Raw genomic sequence first — 23,962 nt, forward strand, 5'->3', positions numbered from 1 at the left:
CTGGGGCTCCCCTGACTACCTACCTGCCTCCCTTCTTCTGACTCGTGATCACCCATTCCCTCTTGGACTGCACTTCCTTAAGCTGCGGAGTGGCATCTAAACACGTGCTATCTGCGTAACCCTCAGCCTCGTGGATGCACCGCTGTGTCTCCAGCTGACGCTCAAGCTCCGAAACCCATTGCTCAAGCTGGTCAAGCCGGTGGCACTGCCTACACGTGGTCATCCAGACTGCAAGGAGTGTCTAAGAATTCCCACATGCTGCAGGCCGTACAACACATGGGACTGAGCTCCCTTGCCATGCTTTTTTCTTTGTTTTTAATTGAAAGACTATCTCCTTAAATTTAAGCCAAGTAGAAAACCATTTTGTTTTTCTTAAAGAAAAGAAATGCTGAGACTCTTACCTTCTATAATGTCACTTTAAAATGGAAAAAAAAACTTATCCACTGGACTTTGGCAGGAAGAATAGAGGAGCTGAATATTATTTAGATGGAGAAAGATTGCAGAAGGCTGTAGCACACAGGGATTTGGGAGTCCTTGTGCATGAATCCCAAAAAGCTAACATACGAGTTCAACAGGTAATAGGAAAGGCAAATGGGGTGTTCACCTTCATTTCAAGGGGAATGGAGTATAAAATAGGGAAGTATTGCTAAAACTATACAAGGCACTAGTTAGACCACACCTAGAATACCGTGAACAATTTTGGTCCCCTTAACTGAGGAAAGATATACTGGCATTGGATGCAGTTCAGAGAAGGTTCACTAGGTTGATCCTGGGTATGGAGGGATTTTCTTACAAGGAGAGGTTGAGTAGGTTGGGCCTGTACTCCTTGGAGTTTAGAAGAATGAGAGGCGACCTTATTGAAATGTATACAATTCTTAGGGGGCTTGACAGGGTGGATGCTGAGAGGTTGTTTTCCTTTGTGGGAGAGTCTAGGACCAGACTGCATAATCTCCATTTAAAACAGAGATGAGGAGGAATTTCTTCTCTCAGAGGGTAGTCAATCTTTGGAATTCTTTACCGCAGAGGGCTGTAGAGGCTGGGTCGTTAAGTATATTCAAGGCTGAGATAGACAGATTTTTAATCAGTAAGGGAATCATGGGTTATGGGGGGAAAAGGCAGGAAAGTGGATCTGAGGATTATCAGATCAGCCATGATCTCATTGTATGGCGGAGCAGACTCGATGGGCCAAATGGCCTACTTCTGCTCCTACGTCTTATGGTCTTGTAGCTCTCTCCTTTGCCCTGACGTCATCCCTTTCTAATTCCAGCGCCGCTGAGTGTCTGGGTGAGAACTGGCCCCCTCGTGGGTAAACTCCACTCCGCTCCGCTCCTTATACAGCCCCTCCACCCCCTCACAGGTAAACTCCCGCTCTTTCTCCAGCCGCTCCACTCCAGCTCCCGCTCCCTAAATGTAGATACGGACTCAGTAGCACCACCTCAATGGACCTTACAACTTCTCTTAATTTACCTACACAGCAACTCATCAAAAAGAGCAAGATATTTATTGGAAAGCGTGTGGGATATCTTGTGAAAGTAATAAGGCACTCTCTCTCTCTCTCTATATATAAGCACAATCTTTAATTCCCAATTGAAATTTGGAGCAAGTACAGTTTTTATGTGGAGCTGATTAACAGATAAGAAAATTCGTACTTTAGTTTCTGAAATAATTGCCTTTTAAAGGGGAAAAAAAGCTAACATTTTGTCAAAAAATACTGCTGCTTTAAAGAGTTAACAAATTGCCAGGCAAGATTGAGATACTGGGCTTGTCTGTAGATGGGCGGAGCTTGGCGTTTGATGGGCGTCCCGTGCAGGGCGGGCGGGCTGCAGTCAGGGGGCGGGGCCTGTAGTCAAGGGGCGGGAGCTGTAGTTAAGGGGCGGGGCTGGGTCTGTTGAGCGACAGCGCTGCTGTTTCCGGGTTGTGTTTGCGCGGGAAGGTGTTTCAGCGTTCTATCGGTGTCTCAGGGTTCTGGCGGGGCATTTAAACCCTGAGGGCGGCGGGCAGGAAGCATGGACCCCTCGGAGGTGGAGTTTCTCGCAGAGAAACAGAGCGTGACCATTATACCCAACTTCAGCTTGGATAAGATCTATTTAATAACCGTGAGTCTGCTCTGGCAATCTGCCCTCTATTGCCCAGCTTGAATGGGAGGCTGTTTCCTGCAACTCTTACGAATAATTGGTGCATTCGCCTTCATTTACACTTTAAAGCACTTTGAGATATTTCTCACACATTGCACATGTAGGCAAGTCTAAACTAGAAGGCAAGGTTTTTTTTAAAGCAACTAAATACATGTAAACAAGCGCTGAAGAGTTGAGAAAAAACCGGTGCCAGGGTGAGGGACATCTCTGACCGGCTTGAAAGGATATTGGAGGGAGGGGGAGGATCCAGTTGTTGTGGTCCACGTGGGGACAAAGAACATCGGTAAGACTAGGAAAGAGGACCTGTTTGGGGATTATCAGGAACTAGGAACTAAATTAAAGAACAGGTCCTCAAGGGTTATAATCTCCAGATTACTACTTGAGCTACATGCAAATTGGCATAGGGACTGGAGAATAAGGGAAGTAAACAGGTGGCTAAAGGAGTGGTGTGGGAAAGAGGGGTTCCATTTCGTGGGGCACTGGCATCAGTATTGGAACAGGAGGGATCGGTACCGTTGGGATGGTCTCCACCTGAACCGATCTGGGATCAATGTTCTAGTGAAAAGGGTAAATAGTGTGGTCAACAGGACTTTAAACTAGAAAGGGAGGGGAGGGGGAGGGGGGTCGGGGGAGGGGGAGGGGGGTCGGGGGAGGATAAAACTCCAATAACTATGACTAATGGGAAACAAAACAGCAGGTTAGCGTATGGGGGGGAGTGGATTCAACTTCATGGAAAATTATGAAAAAACTGAAAAGAAAGGAGAGCCTAGGAGAGACTATTAAAGCCTCCAGAACACAAAATAGGACAGTGTTTGGAAAGGGCTAGGAATCTAACTTCAAGCACATCAGATAAAGGGACGACAATGAGAAAGGGGACGGGAAATACAGGACTGAAGGTGTTGTATCTGAATGCATGCAGTATACGAAATAAGGTAAATGAGCTTGTGGTGCAGATTGAAATTGGCAGGTATGATGTGGTGGGCATTACGAAGACATGGCTGCAAGGGGATCAGGACTGGGAGCTAAATATCCAAGGATATACATCCTATAGAAAAGATAGGCAGGTTGGCAGAGGGGTTGAGGTTGCTTTGTTAGTAAGAAATGAAATTAAATCGATAGCAAGAAATGATGTAGGTTCAAATGATGTAGAATCTGTGTGGGTAGAGTTGAGGAACCGCGAAGGTAAAAAAACCACAATGGGAGTTATGCACAGGCCTCCAAACAGTAGTTAGGATGTGGGGCACAAGATACACCAGGAGATAGAAAAGGTGTGTAAGAAAGGCAAGGTTACAGTGATCATGGGCGATTTCAATATGCAGGTAGACTGGGAAAATCAGTTTGGTAGTGGATCCCAAGAAAAGGAATTTGTGGAGTGTCTACGAGATGGCTTTTTGGAGCAGCTTGTGGTGGAGCCTACTAGGGAACAGGCAATTCTAGATTTAATGATGTGTAATGAGGCAGATTTGATAAGGGAGCTTAAGGTGAAGGAACCCTTAGGAGGAAGTGACCATAATATGATAGAATTTACCCTGCAATTTGAGAGGAAAAAACTGGAATCAGATGTAACGGTATTACAGTTGAATAAAGGCAACAACAGAGGCATGAGGGAGGAGCTGGCCAGAATTGACTGGGAGATGAGCCTAGCAGGAAAGACAGTGGAACAGCAATGGCAGGAGTTTCTGGGAGTAATTTGGGAGACACAGCAAAAATTCATCCCTAGGACGAAGAAGCATACTAAAGGGAGGACAGGGCAACCATGGCTGAAAAGAGAAGTCAGGGACAGCATAAAAGCTAAAGAGAACGCATACAATGAGGCGAAGAGCAGTGGGAAACCAGGGGATTGGGAAGCCTACAAAGGCCAACAGAGGACAACTAAAAGAAGAAATAAGGAGAGAGAAGATTAAATATGAGGGTAAACTAGCCAGTAATATAAAAGAATGTTGCAAGAGTTTTTTTTAGATATATAAAGGGTAAGAGAGAGTCAAAAGTGGACATTGGGCCCCTGGAAAATGACGCTGGAGTAGTAGTGGGGAACAAAGAAATGGTGGAGGAACTAAATAGGTACTTTGCATTAGTCTTCACAGTGGAAGACACAAGTGACATCCCCAAAGTTCAAGAGAGTCGGGGGGCAGAGGTGAGTATGGTGGCCATTACCAAGGAGAAGGTGCTAGGAAAACTGAAAGGTCTGAAGGTGGATAAATCACCTGGACCAGATGGATTACACCCCAGAGTTCTGAAGGAGATAGCTGAAGAGATAGTGGAGGCGTTAGTGGTGATCTTTCAGGAATCACTGGAGTCAGGGAGGATCCCAGAGGACTGGAAAATCGCTAATGTAACTCCCCTGTTTAAAAAGGGAGTGAGGCAAAAGACGGGAAATTACAGGCCAATTAGCCTGACCTCAATCATTGGTAAGATTTTAGAGTCCATTATTAAGGATGAGATTTCAGAATACTTGGGAGCGCATGGTAAAATAGGGCAAAGTCAGCATGGTTTCATCAAGGGGAGGTCATGCCTGACAAATCTGTTAGAATTCTTTGAGGAGGTAACGAGTAGGTTAGACAAAGGAGAGCCAATGGATGTTATCTACTTGGACTTCCAGAAGGCCTTTGACAAGGTGCTGCACAGGAGGCTGCTCAGTAAGATAAGAGCCCATGGTGTTAGAGGCAAGGTACTAGCATGGATAGAAGATTGGCTGTCTGGCAGGAGGCAGAGAGTGGGGATAAGGGGGTCCTTCTCAGGGTGGCGGCCTGTGACTAGTGGAGTTCCGCAGGGGTCAGTGTTGGGACCACAACTTTTCACTTTATACATTAATGATCTAGATGAAGGAACTGAGGGCATCCTGGCCAAGTTTGCAGATGATACAAAGATAGGTGGAGGGACAGGTAGTATTGAGGAGGCAGGGAGGCTGCAGAAGGATTTGAACAGGTTAGGAGAATGGGCAAAGAAGTGGCAGATGGAATACAACGTGGGGAAGTGTGAGGTCATGCATTTTGTTAGGAAGAATAGAGGCATAGACTATTTTCTAAATGGGGAGAGAATTCAGAAATCTGGAGTGCAAAGGGACTTGGGAGTCCTAGTCCAGGATTCTCTTAAGGTTAACTTGCAGGTTGAGTCAGCAGTTAGGAAGGCAAATGCAATGTTGGCATTTATTTCGAGAGGACTAGAATATAAAAGCAGGGTTGTGCTGCTGAGGCTTTATAAGGCTCTGGTCAGACCACATCTAGAATGTTGTGAGCAATTTTGGGCCCCGTATCTCAGGAAGGATGCTCTGGCCCTGGAGAGTGTCCAGAGGAGGTTCACGAGAATGATCCCAGGAATGAAAGGCTTAACATATGGGGAACGTCTGAGGACTCTGGGTCTATATTCGATGGAGTTTAGAAGGATGAGGGGGGATCTGATTGAAACTTACAGAATGCTGAAAGGCCAGGATAGAGTGGACGTGGGGAAGATGTTTCCATTAGTAGGAGAGACTAGGACCCGAGGGCACAGCCTCAGAGTAAAGGGAAGACCTTTTAGACCAGAGATGAGGAGAAACTTCTTTAGCCAGGGAGTGGTGAATCTATGGAATTCATTGCCACAGAAGGCTATGGAGGCCAGGTCATTGAGTGTATTTAAGACCAAGATAGATAGGTTCTTGATTGGTAATGGGATCAAAGGTTACGAGGAGAAGGTGGGAGAATGGTGTTGAGAAACTTATGAGCCATGATTGAATGGCAGAATAGACTCGATGGGCCGAACGGCCTAATTTCTGCTCCTCTGCCTTATGGTCTTATGGGAAACCTTTCCTTCAATCTGTTGTTCCCTGCATCAGGAAGACTGTCAAAAGTTTCAGAGTATGTGGTGAAATGCTTGAATCCCAGAACTTTCAAACTCCGATCAATCCACATCTCACTGATTTTACTTTAAAAATTTTTACTAATTTTGCAGCATTTAATGTACTCTCTATGCTGGAGTTGGTCTCGTGTAAAAGTTGACCCCCAACTTTCTGGCCAAAAAAAATCATTTTTTTTCATGTATCAGTCGATTTTGATTTTCAATCAAAATAATCCAAACTCTTTGTACTTGCCACAAGCTCGTGGCTGAAGTCAAACTTGCTCTGGTGCAAACCTACTCATTGATAGAATAATAGACTAGCACACCATTCAGCTCTTCATGTCCACGCACGTCAACACGTGATAAAAATATTTTATGGCTAACTTTACAGTACTTTTGAGGGGGTGGGGTTGGCAGGAACAGTCCCTGACCTGGCAACTCTGGAGATGATGGGAGAGGGTGAATTTCAACCCTTCCACTATTACTGGTGAGACATTACAAGTCTATTTAAAAAGACCTGGAGCTTTGCTGCCTTACTGTTTATACTGGTGTAAAAGTCCACCCTTTGCATTTTGGCTGAAAGTTTAGCCTTAGAAATTCAGCTGTTACACCAGTAAGTCAGCAAAGTTCCAGATCTTTAAATAGATTTGTAATGTCTCATTTTGATCCTAAATCTCACTCATTCACTCCTCATCTTTTACGCAAGTGTAAACTGACACGTTTTAGGCACAGTTGGCCAAATCCTGCTTATTTTATTCAAATTTGCTCTGTTTAATGTATGTCATGCTTGAGAACTAAAATCAACTTCTTACGTTTGACTGGCATGTGATCTCTCATTTGTTGATCTTAAGCTCCACTCTTAATGTTTCTCTCATGTTGACTACACCCCATGACCCAGTTTCCACAAAATGAAGAAAGCATTTCTTCCCTGCCTTCAGTATTTGTTCATGCCTTTAATTTATAATAGAATGATTTGCATTTGCTGAGAGGATGTTTCCCCTTGTGGGAGAGGCTAGAACTAAGGGCACAGTTTTTTTTAAAAACAAAAAGGGGGTATCCTATTTAAGATGGAGGTGAGGAGAATTTTTTTCTGAGAGTCGTGAGTCTGTAAAATTCTCTTCCTCAGAGAGCGGTGGAGGCTGTGTCATTGAATATTTTTTAAGGCTGAGTTAAATAGGTTCTTGACTGACAAAGGAGCCAAAGGGTGTGAGGGTAGGAAGGGAAGTGGAGTTGAGGGCGCAGTCAGATCAGCCATGATCTTATCAAATGCTTGAGCAGGCTTGAGGGGCTGAATGGCCTACTCTTGCTCCTAATTTTTTTTTATTCGTTCATGGGATGTGGGCATTGCTGGCTAGGCCAGCGTTTATTGCCCATCCCCAATTGCCCTTCAGAGGGCATTTAAGAGCCAACCACATTGCTGTGGGTCTGGAGTCACATGTAGGCAAGACCAGGTAAGGATGACAGATTTCCTTCCCTAAAGGTCATTAGGCATCCAGATGGGTTTTTACAACAATCGACAATGGGTTCATGGTCATCATCAGACTTTTAATTCCAGATTTCTATTGAATTCAATTTTCACCATCTGCTGTGGTGGGATTTGAACCTGGGTCCCCACAGCATTACCCGGGGTCTCTGGATTACTAGTCCAGTGACTAGTATGTTAATGTGAACATTAACATATCATTCAGAAATGTCCCAAAGTGTTTCATGGCTAACTATTTTGAAAAGTAACTTATGTAAGCAAATGCACCAATTATATTGCAAGGCTCTATGACCAGTAATGGGGTAAATGTCTTGGTTAAAGCAACTTCTAGTGGTATTTGATTTTTGTGGGTGTGTGTAAATTTAATTTGCATATAAACTTCAACCACCCGGCATGAACTCAATGGGCTGAATGGTCAGCTTTTGCGCAGTTATGATTCTATGTTGTGCTTTTGGTGGCCTTTTGTATACAGGGAGATTTGGGACCATTCAATCCAGGGCTTCCAGTCGACGTACCTGTGTGGCTCGCTATTAATCTTAAACAGCGACAGAAGTGCAGGATTGTAGTACCAGATTGGATGGATGTGGGTGAGTTATCTCGGTGTGTTTGAGCTTCAGATGGGAAACCAACTTGAGTAAATTTAAAAATACTGTTTGTTACTCCCCATTTGGCAGGGTGTTTGGGCATGGATGTTGGAGTTTGCCCTGGCCCTCCCTCAGTCCGTGGTTGAAAGGGCCAATGACTTGCTTCCAAATCCATGTTATTCCTCAGCTGGTGCTGGCTCCCATTTGTTGTCATAATAAGTCCCCAGGGGAGCAGCACTCGAAGTCTACGCCTCTCCTTTAACCCGCTGTCCCCATTTAACTTGCTTCAAGGCTTGTATTGGAGGTGTGTGATTCTGCAGCTGAAGGGTAGGGGGCCTGCTTTGTTTGGTTTTATTGGTGACCTGAGGCTGACTCTCTGCTGTTGCCAGTTGTCAAGTGGCATCCATACAATGGGAGTTGCTCCTTGTCGGTGCCTGTCATCATGTTAGTGATCTAATGTGCTGCTCTGCCCAGTGCCACTCTTTTCAACTGCTGCAGCCCTGAGAAAGAAAGGCTTTGCATTTATATAGCAGCTTTCAGACCTTCAGAACATCCCATCGTGCAGGCAGGAAAACGGAGTTAAAAGCCCAGGATCAGCCATGATCGTATTGCATGGTGGAGCAGGCTCAGGGGGCTGTGTGGTCTACTCCTGCTTCTTGTGATCTTATGATTCAGAGCCAGTGACGTACCTTTTTGAAATGTAGTCACCGCTTTAATCTAGGCATAGGACGATTTTGCAAGGACAAATGTGATAAATGACCAGCTAACTTGCTTTAGTTGTTTTCAGGGATAAATCTTGGCTGCGAGAACTCTCTAGCCCTTCATAGAGCCGTGGGATCTTTTATGCCCATCTGATCAAACATGGCAGCTCCTTCAGTTCTGTGCTGCGTTGTCAGCTTGGACTGTGTGCCAAAGTGGGGCTTGAACCTCACATGCTTCAGACTTGGGCAGTGCCACTCCTGATCAAAAATGGAGGCCTTTGGGGATGAGGACTTCATGATTGCTTGTTTTTATACTTCCTTCCTCACGAGGCAAGACATTCTCAGACTGCGCTGTTCTGAGTCATTGCGTGAAGCTGCCGTTCTGCCAGGCACCAACCGTGTAAAGGAAAAAGAACTCGCATTTTCGTAGCGCCTTTCACAACCTCAGGGCACCCCAAAGCACCTCGCAGCTGATGAAACACTATTGGCGTGTGGTCACTATTGTAATGTTGGAAACATAGCAGCCAATTTGCGCACAGCAAGTTCCTGCAAGCAGTGATTTCAATTAAAAGAGAAGACTAGATAACCTCTCTTAGTGACACAAAAGCAAAGTACTGCAGATGCTGAAAATCTGAAATAAAAACAAAGTTCTGGAAATACTCAACAGGTCAGACAGCATCTGCGGCGAGAGAAACTTTTCAGGTCGGTGATCTGGTGTCAGAACTGGAGAAATTTAGAGATGTAATAGTTTAAGTTAGAGATATAATAGTTTAAGGCAAGAGCAGAGAATAGGAGACAAGGAACAAAAAGAAAGCTCTGCGATAGGGGGGAGGGCAGGAGAGATTGCATGATAAACTGGGGGCGGTGAGGGGTGGGGGTAATGGGACAAGAAAAGATGCATCTAAAGGAGGTGTACACGACAACAGAAGAATCATTGCCAGAATTTGCTGTCCGAAAAAATGGAAGCAGTGGTTGTGAGCTGCAATTGTTGAGCTCAGTATTGGGTCCCAAAGGCTGTAAAGTGCCTAATCGAAAGATGAAGTGCAAGACCTTGAGCTTTATTGTAGGAGGTCCAGGACACACAGATCAGAGTGGGATGCAGAACTAAAATGACGGGGTCATTCTTGCAGACTGAACGGAGGTAAAGCGATGACCTAATTCTCATTTGGTCTCCCCAACCTGGGGGAGACAGCATCACGAACAGCATACACAGTACACTAAATTGAAAGAAAATACAAGTAATGTTTTAGTAATATTCCTTGAGGGGTTTCACCCAAGAGGGCAGTCAGGGCCTCGGTTTGACTGCACCCCTGACCGTGCCGCACATCCTCAGTACTGTGCTGAAGTGTCAGCCTAGATTTTGTGCTTGAGTCTCTGGAATGGGATTTGAACCTACAACCTTAAAGATGTAAACGCTTCAGAAACAGTTCAGAGAAGGTTTGCTAAACTTTGGTGATGGCGTAGGGGTATTGTCGCTGGACTAGTAATCCAGAGACCTACGGTAATGCTCTGAGGACCCGGGTTCGAATCCTGCCACGGCAGACGGTGGAATTTGAATTCAATATAAAAAAAACCCTGGAATTAATGGCCTAATGATGACCATGAAGCCATTGTCGATTGTTGTAAAAACCCATCTGGTTCACTAATGCCCTTTCGGGAAGGAAATCTGCCATCCTTACCTGGCCTGGACTACATGTGACTCCAGATCCACAGTAATGCGGTTGACTTTTAAATGCCCTCTGAACCAGGGCAAATGGAGATGGGTAATAAATGCTGGCCAGGCCGATGACACCCACATCCCATGAACGAATGTAAAAAAAAAAAGACTAATACCAATAATGGGCAGATTGTCTTATGAGGAAAGGCTGGACAGGTTAGGCTCATATCCACTGAAGTTTAAAAGAGTAAGAGGCGACTTAATTGAAACCTTTAAGATCCTGAGGGGTCTTGACAGGGTGGATGTGGAGAGGATGTTTCCTCTTGTGGGAGAATCTAGAACTAGGGGGTCACTGTTTAAAAATAAGGGGTCGCTCATTTAAGGCAAGAGATGGAAAAAATTTTTCTGAAGGTTGTGAGTCTTTGGAACACTCTTACTCAAAAGGCGGTGGAAGCAGAACCTTTGAATATGTTTAAGGAAGAGGTGGATAGATTCTTGATCAACAAGGGGGTGAATGGTTATTGGGGGAAGACAGGAACCTGGGTTGAAGTTACAGTCAAATCAGTCGTGATCTTATTGAATAATGGAGCAGGCTTGAGGGGCTGAATGGCCTACTCCTGCTCTTAATTCGCATGTTCTGAATGAGAAGTGAGAGTGCTACCACTCACTATTACCTACACTGGTACAGTCTTCAATTCTGTCATAAGATGTGACTAAGTGAGGATTAATGGTCTTGGTGATATAAGCATTTTGTTATTTTCTTTCAGAAAAGCTTGAACAAATCAAGGAACAGGAACGTAAAGAAGAAACCTTCACCCTGATGCCCAGCCCACACTACATGGAACTGACTAAGTTACTGCTGAATCAGTAAGTTGTGCACCGAACCCAGCAATTGCATTAACAATGATGTATCGCTTCTTTTTTCGTTCACTCTTTTAAAAGTGTTAACTTCTTGCTTGAGAGACAGTTCACTCTCTGGCACCTCCTCTGAACTGGTCCTTATCTGTCTGTTAACCTTGGCAATGCAAATTGGCTATTTAACTGTGATGGACTGACATCAAAACCAAACCTGGTGCAATCAGCAGTCTCTGTCCTCACATGTATGGTCACTGATGAACACAGACATATTTGCATACACAGACACACTTGTAGGTGGGATTGATGGAGAGAACTGGAACTGTAGCCAATTTGACTTCTCCCCTAACCCATGGTGCTGAGGTCCATTGTGGTACCACAGCACCAACTGAGGACTGAATCAGCGAGTTTCTTTTTAAAATGAGATAAGTTTACAGATTTCCCCTGTCACCTTCAATTCCCCAGGCTGCATCCCATTCTGTCCGGCTTGTGTCACTCTTGAGCTGGGCATTAAGTAGCTTGGGGCAATTCTCTCTTTATCTTCCTACTGTTCAGTATTTCCCTGATCAGTATGCACAAGTTTGGGAATTGACCATGTGGAAGATTGAGCTGCAAACCTGCACCCTGTGGCTGCAGATCCCTTTTGTTATTTTTTATTCATTCATGGGATGTGGGTGTCACCGTCAAGGCTGTCATTTATTGCCCATTTCTAATTGCCCTTGAGAAGATGAGCTACCTTCTTGAACTGCTGCAGTCCATGTGGTGTCAGTACACCCACAGTGCTGTTAGGGAGGGAGTTCCAGGATTTTGACCCTGTGACAGTAAAGGAACGGTGATATATTTCCAAGTCAGGATCATGAGTGGCTTGGAGGTGAACTTCCCGGTGGTGGTGTTCCCATCTATCTGCTGCCCTTGTCCTTCTAGATGGTCGTGGGTTTGGAAGGTGCTGTCTAAGGGGGCTTGGTGAGTTCCTGCTGTGCATCTTGTAGATGATACACACTGCTGCCACTGTGTGTCGGTGCTGGAGGGAGTGATTTTTTGTGGATGTGGTGCCATTCAAGTGGGCTGCTTTTTCCTGGGTGGTGTCAAGCTTCTTGAGTGTTGTTGGAGCTGCACTGGTCCAGGGAAGTGAAGAGTATTCCATCACATTCCTGATTTGTGCCTTGCAGATGGTGGACAGGACTTGTTTGTGACATTTAAAAGTAATCTAACCAAGTTAAAGCAAACTTGTTTACATGAGCCTTGATGCTGCTGGCTACTGGTGCTGAATATTTTGGGAGTTGCTGCTGTTAACGCTATAAATTATTTCCTCTTGCCGATTCCTGTTCTGGTTAATCCTTTAAAATCGATTTAAAACTGCTTAAAGTGTAACTCGAACAACAATTGGAACAGTAAAATCCTTTTACTTTTGACATGCACAGAAACTTGAGGATCCTCATCTTGTTCATTGATTAAATTGGGTGTCACCTTGCACCAATTTTATAGGACATGAATCCATGCTTGTATTTACCCATGTTTCTGGACTGCTGGCATCAGATGGATCTCACCCCCTTCCATCTGTCGTCTTCTCCCCCAAAGCCCACTCAAAAAAAAAAGAGGGGAAATCTAGGAGCATCACTCCCCAGTGTTGTGCATATCGATATTGTTCCAATTTGAAGCAGAAATGACTAAGGTACAGGAGCAGATGGGCTGGGGTTGGGCAAAGACAAAGTGAAGAGGAGAAAAGCTGAAAAGTTAACCTTTTCTTTTATTGGCGTTCAGCTCTGAAGCCTGCTAGGCACCACTCCTAACTTTTTACCTTTCAACGAACCTTCTTGGTTAGGAGATGGTTGATTAATGCTCCATACATGCTTATTTTTCAAACTATTTTGAGAGAGGTGCCCATTCTTTTTGCGCCTATGAAACTGATGACAATTGCTGATGTTCCCAGTTGAAAGCTCCCCTGCCTGTGTAGACTGATGCTATTCAGGCATTTGGAATGTAAGTCCAGTGTGTCAGGAGGCCACTTTAAAATGTCCTGAAGCAGTCTGTTAGCACATTATACAGTAACTATACCAAAATGAAGGATCCTAAATATAAGGTGGTCACAAATGAATCCAGTATGGACATTAGGAGAAATTTCTTTATCAGAGAGTGGTTAGAATGTGGAACTTGCTATCGCAGGGAGAAGCTGAGGTGAATAACACAGATGCATTTAAGAGAAAGCTAGATAAACAAATGAGGGAGATAGGGTGAGATGAAGAGCATTGGGAGGAACCTCCTGTAGAACATAAACACTGAACCAATTGGAACTAGTTGTGGTTCTGGCTGTAAGTTCTCATTAATTTTTGAAGGAAGGAAATACCTAACCATATTCTCCGACATTAAGTACCTGCCTGAGTAGCCACACACAACCTGTACTTGTGCGGAGCTTTACTGTAGCAGGCAGAGCGCAAGTCAGCTACATTCATTTAGTGCGTCTAACGGTGACTGTGGTCCTATAACAGTGTGATAGACCACTTCAGAAAGCATCAAGAGCCAAAAGAAGCCATAACTAAGAATGGAAAATGGCATCCACATCCCAAGAATGACCTTTTTTTGTTGAAAGTAAAACGTAACTTGATGTGCTTCCTTTTGGGTTACTGGTTTCAGAATGCTGCTGCAGTAGCTCTAAGTGTATTTACTCTCCCTCTCCAGTGCCTCAGACAACATTCCCAAAGCTGATGAAATCCGGACCTTGATAAAGGATACTTGGGATACTCGCATTGCAAAGCTGCGGTTGTCTGCAGATAATTTTGTGAATCAGCAGGAGGTACACGCTAAGGTAAGAAACTTTGATTTTCTAACCTGGTGCCCACACTGTTTCCAACTTGAAAATCTGACTCTCGGTCAGACAGCTTCTAGGTAACTAGATTTGCACCCATTGAAAGATTTAAACTGGATGGATTTTGATCTTCACAAAGACTCCGTCAACAAAAATAAAAGCTGCAGCGACCAAGGAGAGAGGGATTGGGAGGAATAGCCAAAAGCTTCGACAAAGAGGTGTCTCATAAAGGAGAAGAGGGAAGTGGTGGGTGTGGGGGTTTGTGAAGGATTTGCAAAGATGAAGGATGTGACACCAACGATGGGACGTCCAAGAGGCCCTGAGAAGAATGGAGAGTTTGTGGGGGAGGTTGTAGGAGCTTTTAGAGATGGTGAGGATCAAGGCTTATGAAGTGAATTAGATATGTGATAGTTAAATTGGAGGCTTTGGGAAATTGGGAACCATTTGAAGTCAGGATGAGTGAGCCTTGTTATGGCATACAATACAGATACTGGAATGTGGATGAGCTGAAGATTTTGGAAGCTGGTGTATAGAGCTGGTAACACTGCAACAGTCGGGTTTAGAGGTGGCAAAGACATGGGTTGAGGCTTCAGCAACAGATGAGAGGAAACAGAAGCGGATGTTGTAGCTGCTCTTTGTGATGTCAAGGGCTTGGAAGTTCTTCTCGCAGTTGAAATGAAGGTTGCAAACAGTCTGGTTCAGCAGGAGATGGCGGCCGGGGAGGATCACAGAATCTGCGGCAAAGCTGTGGCACGGCGGGAGGTTAGGCCCAGGCAAGGGAGTGAAGTTGGTAAGGCAACTGAACTGACAGCTTCGGCCTTTATGCCAAAGAAATTCATGAGCTCCTTGCTCCTCCGGCGAAGGGGAAGGAGTGTCAGATTTTAGATGGTTGACACTAGTAACAGGAAGGTCTCCACTTAGTTGTGGGCAACTCGTGGCAAGCAAGAGGAAGGTTTGCCAGTACTTGATGTGATCCAGCAGATCAGCTGATTCACAGCTACACCTGCTGTGCACCAGATAAGATGAAGCCTTTTGTTTTATTCCTTCATAGGATGTGAGAGTTGCTGGCAAGGCCAGCATTTGTTGCCCACCCCTAATTGCCCTTAAACTGAGTGGTTTACAAGGCTATTTCGGAGGGCAGTTAAGAAGGCATGTTACTGTGTGTCTGGAGTTACATGTGGGCCAGGCCAGGTAGGGACTGCAGATTTCTTTCCCTTAAGGGCATGAGTGAACCAGATGGGTTTTTACAACAATCGATGACAGTTTCACAGTCACCGTTACTGAGACTAGCTGTATGTTCCAGATTTTAATCACTGAATTTAAATTCTACCATCTGCCGTGGTGGGATTTGAACCCATGTCCCCAGGCAGGGCATTAGCCTGGGCCTCTGGTGGAGTAACATTACAATTATGCCACCGTCTTCCCCCATCACCTGCAGCACTTGGATTTGAGGGAGTTAAAATGGATTCGAAACCCGTGTTCCAAAACAGCCAGAACATGGAGAGAGTAAGGATTTTGCTGGGGCATCAAAGATGCAGATGAAGGAGTGTTTGAGCTGCTGACCTATAACGCTGAATGGAGAACCAAAGGTTTTAAGTGACTGGGGAGAGTTTTATCCAAAGAAGAGGGGGTTGGTACTGACGGATACAAGGACCTTTTTATTCTTTGATGGGATGTGGGTACTTCAGCTATTTCACAGGGGAGTTAAGAGTTAACCACATTGCTCTGGATCTGGAGTTACATGTAGACCAGACCAGGTAAGGATGGCAGATTTCCTTAGTGAAGCACATGGGTTTTTACAACAACTGGCAAGGGTTATCATTAGACTTTTAATACCAGATATATATTTTTAATTAATTTCAAGTTAAATCATCTTCTGTGGGGGGTGGGGTTTGAACCCATGTCTCCAGAGCATTACTCTGGGCCTCTGGATTATGAGTCCAGTGACAATACCACTGCACGAGCACTATTAAGCATGAGGCTGCCTTGCCTTTGAGGGAGGGGGGTACTGAGCTGAGGCTTCGGTTCTGAGTCATTTCCTGACCCTTGTCTGTACATGATCCCTATTTCCCCCAAAGTATTCAAATTTCCTCTTTGCTATTCCGCATTTTCCCTTTTTTTTTGAAGCCTGGTTTTGCATTGCAGATGTTGTTTCTGGTTTCCCACTGCCCCCCCCACCCCCCAACAAACCAGAGCTTTCTCTTCCTCACCTTTACTGGGCAAAGCTAAGGAACCCGAGTGATGTGATTTTACCCTCAACCACAACAACAACTTACATTTGGAAGATAGCGGAAGGTCCCGTGGTGCTTACAGGGCAGTGAATACGTGTGTAGAGGATTCTGGCAACTTTATCATGCTGTTTGCGGTCATTTTTCTCAACAAAAAAAAAATTATGCCTTTTTTTTTGCAAATAAAAAAACATCAAGTTCCAGATGTCCCTCAATTAATTTGTCAAGTAGTTTGGACCCTTTGTACATATTCTGTTTGCCACTAGAGGTTGCTGTTCTTCAGTTATAACCAAGTACCACAGGAGCATTGTGCAAACCATCTTCGACACAAACGCTCAGAAACACCCTTGATTTAAGTTATTTACTGGCGAGGTTTTCGGTGATTAGCTCTAAACTTCTGAAACTGTAATTCAAAACCAAAGTGGTTTGCATATGAGACTTCAGCTGAGGGGACAGATTGGCCAAAGCTGGAGATTGAAGGCTGCGAGGAGATTTGATAGAGGTGCTCAAAATCATGAGGGGTCTGGACAGAATAGATGGTGAGAAACTCTTCCCACTTGGAGAAGGGTTGAGAACCAGAGGGCTCTGATTTAACGGGGTTGGCAGAAAGAACCAGAGGTGACATGAGGAAAAACTTTTTTTTTAGATGGAGCTCTGGGATGCACTGCCTGAGAGTGTGGTAAGGCAGATTTCATTGTGACTTTCAAAGTGGGGGAGGGGGGGGGTTAGATAATGATCTGGAGGAAATATTTGCAGGGCCTGGGGGAAGGCAGCAGAATGGGGCTAGCTGATGAGCTCTTGCAGAGAACCAGCACAGACATGATGGACCAAATGGCCTCCTCCTGTGCTGTGACCATTCTATGATTCTTTGTAGATCTCTTATATGTTCTACAATGTGCAGTGGAGACTTGAGCATAGAGAGACCTTTTACTTATTTCAACTCTTTCTTGGACTCGAACTCAAGTTCTGTCGAAGGGTCATGAGGACTCGAAACGTCAACTCTTTTCTTCTCCGCCGATGCTGCCAGACCTGCTGAGTTTTTCCAGGTAATTCTGTTTTTGTTTTGGATTTCCAGCATCTGCAGTTTTTTTGTTTTTATTTTTGAGACCTTTTACTATGTTGTAACAAGGATATACTTTTTTTTAAGATATAGTTTCTATATTTTCTTTTTCCGGCTAAATGATAAAAAAACTAAAACCCTCTTTAAAAACAATGGAGGCTGCCGGACGGCTACAATATGCAGCTTGCATTCTACCAAGTGAGATGGAAAGAAAATGACAATCAACCCCTTGGGGAGTGTGAAAGACCCCATCTCCTGTTGGCTTTACATTTTGCTGAAACTTTTCAGATGTTTCTGAGATGAGACATCAACATGTTCTAAGACAATGACTGGAGCAGACATGGACAAATAAAATTTCTCTGGAATATAGAGGCAGGGATTGTTTACCAAGCGGAAGAGAGATCAAGACTATGTTGTACAGAAATAAAACAAAAACAGAATTACCTGGAAAAACTCAGCAGGTCTGGCAGCATCGGCGGAGAAGAAAAGACTTGATGTTTCGAGTCCTCATGACCCTTCGACAGAACTCGAAGGGTCATGAGAACTCGAAAAGTCAACTCTTTTCTTCTCCGCCGATGCTGCCAGACCTGCTGAGTTTTTCCAGGTAATTTTGTTTTGGATTTCCAGCATCTGCAGTTTTTGTTTTTATTTTTGAGACCTTTTACTATGTTGTAACAAGGATATGCTTTTTTTTAAGATATAGTTTCTATATTTTCTTTTTCTGGCTAAATGATAAAAAAACTAAAACCCTCTTTAAAAACAATGGAGGCTGCCAGACGGCTACAATATACAGCTTGCATTCTACCAAGTGAGATGGAAAGAAAATGACAATCAACCCCCTGGGGAGTGTGAAAGACCCCATCTCCTGTTGGCTTTACATTTTGCTGAAACTTTTCAGATGTTTCTGAGATGAGACATCAACATGTTCTAAGACAATGACTGGAGCAGACATGGACAAATAAAATTTCTCTGGAATATAGAGGCAGGGATTGTTTACCAAGCGGAAGAGAGATCAAGACTATGTTGTACAGAAATAAAACAAAAACAGAATTACCTGGAAAAACTCAGCAGGTCTGGCAGCATCGGCGGAGAAGAAAAGAGTTGACGTTTCGAGTCCTCATGACCCTTCGACAGAACTCGAAGGGTCATGAGGACTCGAAACGTCAACTCTTTTCTTCTCCGCCGTTGCTGCCAGACCTGCTGAGTTTTTCCAGGTAATTCTGTTTTTGTTTTGGATTTCCAGCATCCGCAGTTTTTTTTGTTTTTATCTTTGTACAGAAATAGTTGGCTGAAGCTGCTTGCTCTCTCTCTCTCTCTCTCTCTCGCAATTATTGTGCCCGGGTTTGCAAAGTAATCATCCCGAGAAGAGAAATCTATTGTAAGTTGAGATCTTTTGGGAATAAAACGAGGAAACCTGCTCCATACAACTGCACCCAGGAAAACAACTGAACAAAATGGATACAATGTGGAATCACCCGCATCGAAACCAGACTAAAGAACGGTCAAAAGGTTTTTCAGGGGCTTCGTGAGAGCAGGGAGGAAGGTGGCGGCAACTGTACAGGTTTAGGCCGATGGTAGATGAATGAATGCTCCCCTGTACCGCCAAACTTCATTGAGATTGGATTGCAGCACTGCAGATATACACTTTGCTCTAGTTTCCTCCCAACCAGTGCTGACGTTCAGTAGCACCAGTATCTGTATCTGTATCTCTGCCAAGTGAGTGTGTGCATATAGATAGTAAGCTTACATTTTCTGATGGGCACTTATTATGCTGGCATTATAGCATTAACCTGTTTAAGAATAAAATGGGCTAACAGTGAACAGGGGAGGAATCTAGACTTAGATGGACTATTTTTGATTGGGTGAGGTATTGCGCTGCTGGGCACTAATCCCCTGCACGCCCATGCATTATGGCCAGGATTACTGCCTGCCTTTCTACCCTACACCACCGTCTGCCCCTCCCCCCAACCTTTTTCTCCGCCTCCCCTCGGGGCTTAGGGAGCTGAAGCCAGTCAACGAACATCAAGCTAGTCCTGAGTAAGAGAACTTAAGCTCAGCCCAAAGATTAGGAAGCTTCTAGTCCAAATGGCTGTTCGATACCATGCTGCTCAACGACCGACTGAGCAATTGAGGGGAGTTTCACTGTAGGAAATTACCTGTGCCCTGAGCTGTACTATCAATGCCATGACTGCAACGCCTCTCCGTGTGCTGTTGATGGCAGGTGATTGCTACCCAGCACTCTGTATAGTTCTGGGGAGAATCTTGGGCCGGGATTTTCCAGCCTCACTGTGGTGGTTGTGGAGAACAACCAAAATTCCATTCACTTTGATGGCACTGGTAAATCTCCTCTGGCGGGCGGGACCTGAAGATCCGGCATCAATGTGGCTCAAACCTGCTTCTGAGAGGTTGCGGATTGCCGGTTGAAACTAAGATCAGAATAAATAACCATGTACCTTGTTACACAATAAGACAATGGAGCCTGTAGAGAAATCTGTTGCTGCACTACAGATCGGTTGTCGGTTGTTGTCTCCACATTTTATTCCAACGTTACCCTTCAACAGTACATGGTAATGTCACTGAACTAGTAACCCAGAGGCCCAGGCTAATGCTCCGGGTACATGGATTCAAATCCCACCACGGCAGCTGGTGGAACTTGAATTCAAGTTAATAAATCTGGAATTGAAAACTCATCTCCGTGATGGCAACCATTGTCATAAAAACCCATCTGGTTCACTAATGTCTTTACCTTACCTACATGTGACAGCATCTGCTCTCAAATGGCTTAGGAGGACACTCAATTAGGGATGAGCAACAAATGCTGGTCTTGCCAGTGATTCCCATGGATGAATAAAGAGGCGGGGGGGGGAGGGTCATGAAACATTCAGTTTAAATGCAGATATGTATATGACCCTATCTTTAACTGTAGAGTTAACAGGAATATCAAGTGCTTCCTCCAGTGATTCAGTATACATACTATTGTGTGTGCAACCGATCCCTGTTCATACCAGCTAAGGCAGCGATTCTCAAACATTTTTGTCTGTGGACCACTTAATTGGGGCAGAAGACCCCATGGACCACCTACTGGTGGTTCCCTCTACACCCGCACCCCCCCACCCGCTGCACAAAGCCCCTGAAAAAACCTCCTGTCGCTTGCCTCTGTGAAATAAAACTCACCTGGATTAATGAGAACTTATGGAAACTATAAATATTTTGCTTTCTTTTCACTGCTAAATGCTATGTGCATTGGTTTTTAATTTAAAAAATTAAGCCAATGAATTATTAATTCAAGCCAGAAACCAAAGTCTAGACATTTTTATATTGTAAACATCAATTCTACAAGAGAACATATTTATTTTCAAACATTATACCATGTGTTTAAAATATCATAATCATCTTCTGAGAAACTAATACTTATTTCACATCTATGTTTATCAGACAAAACCAACAGTTACATAAATCTTGCTTATTAAACCAAGTTGCTGTTGCTTGCACTGATGACAACTCTCGCTGCACACGCAGGAGCCTGTCTGGTTGTGTGATGTCACGCGAGTGGTAGGGGTGAGGGCTCTGCCTTGTTCTCTCGTACAGCCCTGGCTGTGGTGGTGTGCATCAGCAACTTGCATTTTGGACCAGCACCAGCTTCCATCCCGACCTATTGTTCTTCTGCAGCTGTTCAGCTAGCAGCCTGGAGGGGGAGCTAGTGAGTTGGGTTTCAGTAAATCCTGTGTGCAAATGCAGCGAGTGTTCTGATCACTTTAAAAGTTGCATTCCTTGCCAATGCCTCCTGCTTGGGACAAGTACTGAGCCACACTGACCCAAGATATGTATCTTGTATCCATGTCACCACTAAGACTGCCTACTTCCACCTACATAACTGCCCAACTGTGCTCAGCTCATCTGTCACAGAAACCCTCATCCATGCCTTTGTTACCTCGAGTGGACTCCTGGCTGAATTTCCATGTTCTGCCCTCTGTAAACTGGAGGTCATCCAAATCTCAGTTGTCTGTATCCTAACTCGCAACAAATCCAAGCATCCACCACCCCTGTGCACACTGACCTACATTGACTCCTGGTTAAACAACACCTCAATTTAAAAATTCTCATCTTTGTTTCCAAATCCCTCCCTGGCCTTGCCCCTCCCTACCTCAGCCACACAACCCTCCTGTGATGTCTACACCTTTTGAGCATCCCTGATTTTAATTGCTCTGCCATTGGCACCCATGCCTTCAGCTGCCTTGGACCTAAGCTCAGGAATTCTCTCTGTAAATCTCTCCAGCTCTCTTACCTCCCTTTCCTCCTCAAAGACACACCATGAAACCTACCTCTTTGTCTAAGCTTTTGGTTATCTGCCCAAATATCTCCTAATGTGACTCAGTGTGATATTTTGTTACATAATGCTCCTGGGAAGTCTCACGGGATGTTTTATTATGTTAAAGGTGCTAAAAGTAAGTTATTGTTGTTAATACCTTGGGGGAGAGGGGGTGGAAAAATCCTGTGAAGTCTCAAACTGCTGAGAGAATTGATCCCAGTGGGACTCCTGTCCTGTTCTATTTGGCACAGGTAGGGAGAGGTGTTGCAATACGGACACTCACCCGAGGATTACAGTAGCTGTACAAATACGCAAACTCCTGTAGGAATACTGGAGTCCCTGCTTTACTTAGCTGAAGTTGCTGTTATAGGTTCTGAGCACCTGTGTTTGAGAGCGCTGCACTAATAGTTCCCAGTGGAAAATAGCTAAAGCTGATTATTATGGGTTTTTTTTTGTAAAGGTTCAGTAGGAAAGTTTTTAATCATTGTTCACCTTTTCTTTACTTCCCCCAGCTGGACAACCTCACTCTAATGGAGATTAACACAATTGGGACGTTCCTTACAGAGTCGCTGAATCAGATGCACAGACTGCGTGCAAATCTTCAGCCCGGGGAGACTGCTCAGTCTCAGGACTATTAAGCTGCTTTCTTTGAGGAGGTGACTTGAAAAGGAAAGTTTGGAGAAGGGGAGATGGAGAGAGGAAACCACGTTAAGCGATTTTGTTTTTTTTTAACCTTACAAAGCATTTACAACATGGAAGCGTAGGCTATTCCACCCGCCAGGCGTGTACCGATGTTTACACTGTGTACAAACCTCCTCCTGCTATTCTTCCTCTCAACCTGTCATATCCTTCTATTCCTTTCTCCCTCATGTACTTATCCAGTTTCCCCTTAAATGCATCTGTACTACTGGTGGTAGTGAATTCCACAGTTGAACCACTTTCTGGGTACACAAGCTTCTCCTGAATTCCCTATTGGATTGATCTTATATGTATGACGCCCAGTTCTGGTTTTGGCTGCAAGTGGAAACACCTTTTCCATACCCCCCTCCCCTCCCCACCAATCAAAACCTTTGTAATTTTGAGGATCTCTGTCGATGAGGATCTTCAAGTTAATCGTTCCGAAACCCATCTCCTGCCAGGAAGCCAACTGCAGGCCTATTCGCAAAGCAAAAATAAAATATTGAGAGCCCTCGTGAAAAGAATCCATTCAGACAGCTGGGAAAAAGTCGTTGAAACTGCGGCTTGTGGTGCTCAGCTATGCGCACCGTAGAGCAGTGTGCTGTTGCCTGGTGTCGCCGGCTAGTGGGATGTGCGCCGCAGCAGTGACTGGGCGGTGAGTCGAATCCCTGCGGACCCACCTCCCAAGAACAAAACGCGAGTCAGGCCCATGGCGACTTCCACTCCGTGCCGAGCCTTTAAATGAATCGGCAATTGGCGTTTGCAGTTCAGGCAAAGCCGTGCCAAAAAAAAAATGGAAACGGAAACAGAAAATGCTGGAAAAGCTCGGCAGGTCTAACAGCATCTGTGGAGAGGAAAAGAAACAGTTAATGTCTCGAGTCCGTAGGATTCCTTCAGAGCAAACGTTACATACATTTCAGTGCAAAAAAAAAAACCACCTTTGAGTTCATCGCAGATTAGCCTTCCGGAGAGGGGAGGGGGACGGGGAGAGGCAGAAGGAGGGTGGGAATAGTACGCTGGAGACCTGAGGTAGGAACAGTGAATTATGGAAATAAAGCTGCAAGGTGGGAGGTTACTGCTTTGATTTCAACCTTTCCTCAGATGTTTCTCTCTCTGATGCTGACTGATAAGTGATGTGGTTCTGAAGCTTTCTGGTTATGCCTCCCAATCCTTTGCTGTGGGTTCAATTCTCCTAACCGGTACATTATATTTAACATTTTAAAATATAAAAATGAAGCGGTTGGGATGAGGGGGGGGTGGTTTGATGGGGGGGGGGGGGGAGAAAAGCTGCAAACACTGGTTGACTCAGCAACTGAGGTGAAGATAGTTTCCCCAAGCCTCGCATCATCCATTTACCAACCTGACTCCAAAATAAAACACCCAGAGCCTTCGAGAAGAGCAGAATTGTCTGTGTTGACTCCTTCAAGTAGGGAAGGAAGGAGAAACTACTACAAGAGGAGCTTGGGGCCTTAATGTTTGACTTGGAACAGCAGGCATGTGTTTGCAACCTGCAGACTGCTGGTCTCTGTTTTGGGCTTGCTTTTGTAATTCGGGAAGATTCCAACAATCCTGCCTCTCTCACACTCAAATATGGTAAAATTGTAGCATTTTGCAATAAGTTGGCTCTCTGAAGGCTGGGCATTTGCTACGTCGTTA

The 23,962-nt window shown here is 44.7% G+C and overlaps 1 protein-coding gene across 1 annotated transcript; it reads left to right on the forward strand.

The window, feature by feature from the left end:
- Positions 1-1,932: 1,932 nt before the first annotated feature.
- gins2 (GINS complex subunit 2) lies at positions 1,933-23,537 on the forward strand. Its single transcript, XM_041190896.1, has 5 exons — positions 1,933-2,096; positions 7,904-8,018; positions 11,141-11,240; positions 13,905-14,031; positions 22,141-23,537. The coding sequence occupies exons 1-5, from the start codon at positions 2,007-2,009 to the stop codon at positions 22,264-22,266; spliced, it is 558 nt and encodes a 185-aa protein (XP_041046830.1). The 5' UTR covers positions 1,933-2,006; the 3' UTR covers positions 22,267-23,537.
- The last annotated feature ends 425 nt before the right edge of the window (positions 23,538-23,962 follow it).

Source organism: Carcharodon carcharias, chromosome 7, assembly GCF_017639515.1.
Source record: "Carcharodon carcharias isolate sCarCar2 chromosome 7, sCarCar2.pri, whole genome shotgun sequence".
NCBI classification, from domain to species: Eukaryota; Metazoa; Chordata; class Chondrichthyes; order Lamniformes; family Lamnidae; genus Carcharodon; species Carcharodon carcharias.

Coding starts and splice junctions, on each gene's coding strand:
- gins2 (XM_041190896.1), top strand. CDS start 2,007: ATGGACCCCTCGGAGGTGGAGTTTCTCGCAGAGAAACAGAGCGTGACC. Junction 11,241..13,904: donor ACTAAGTTACTGCTGAATCA/GTAAGTTGTGCA, acceptor CTCCCTCTCCAG/TGCCTCAGACAACATTCCCA. Junction 14,032..22,140: donor AGCAGGAGGTACACGCTAAG/GTAAGAAACTTT, acceptor TACTTCCCCCAG/CTGGACAACCTCACTCTAAT.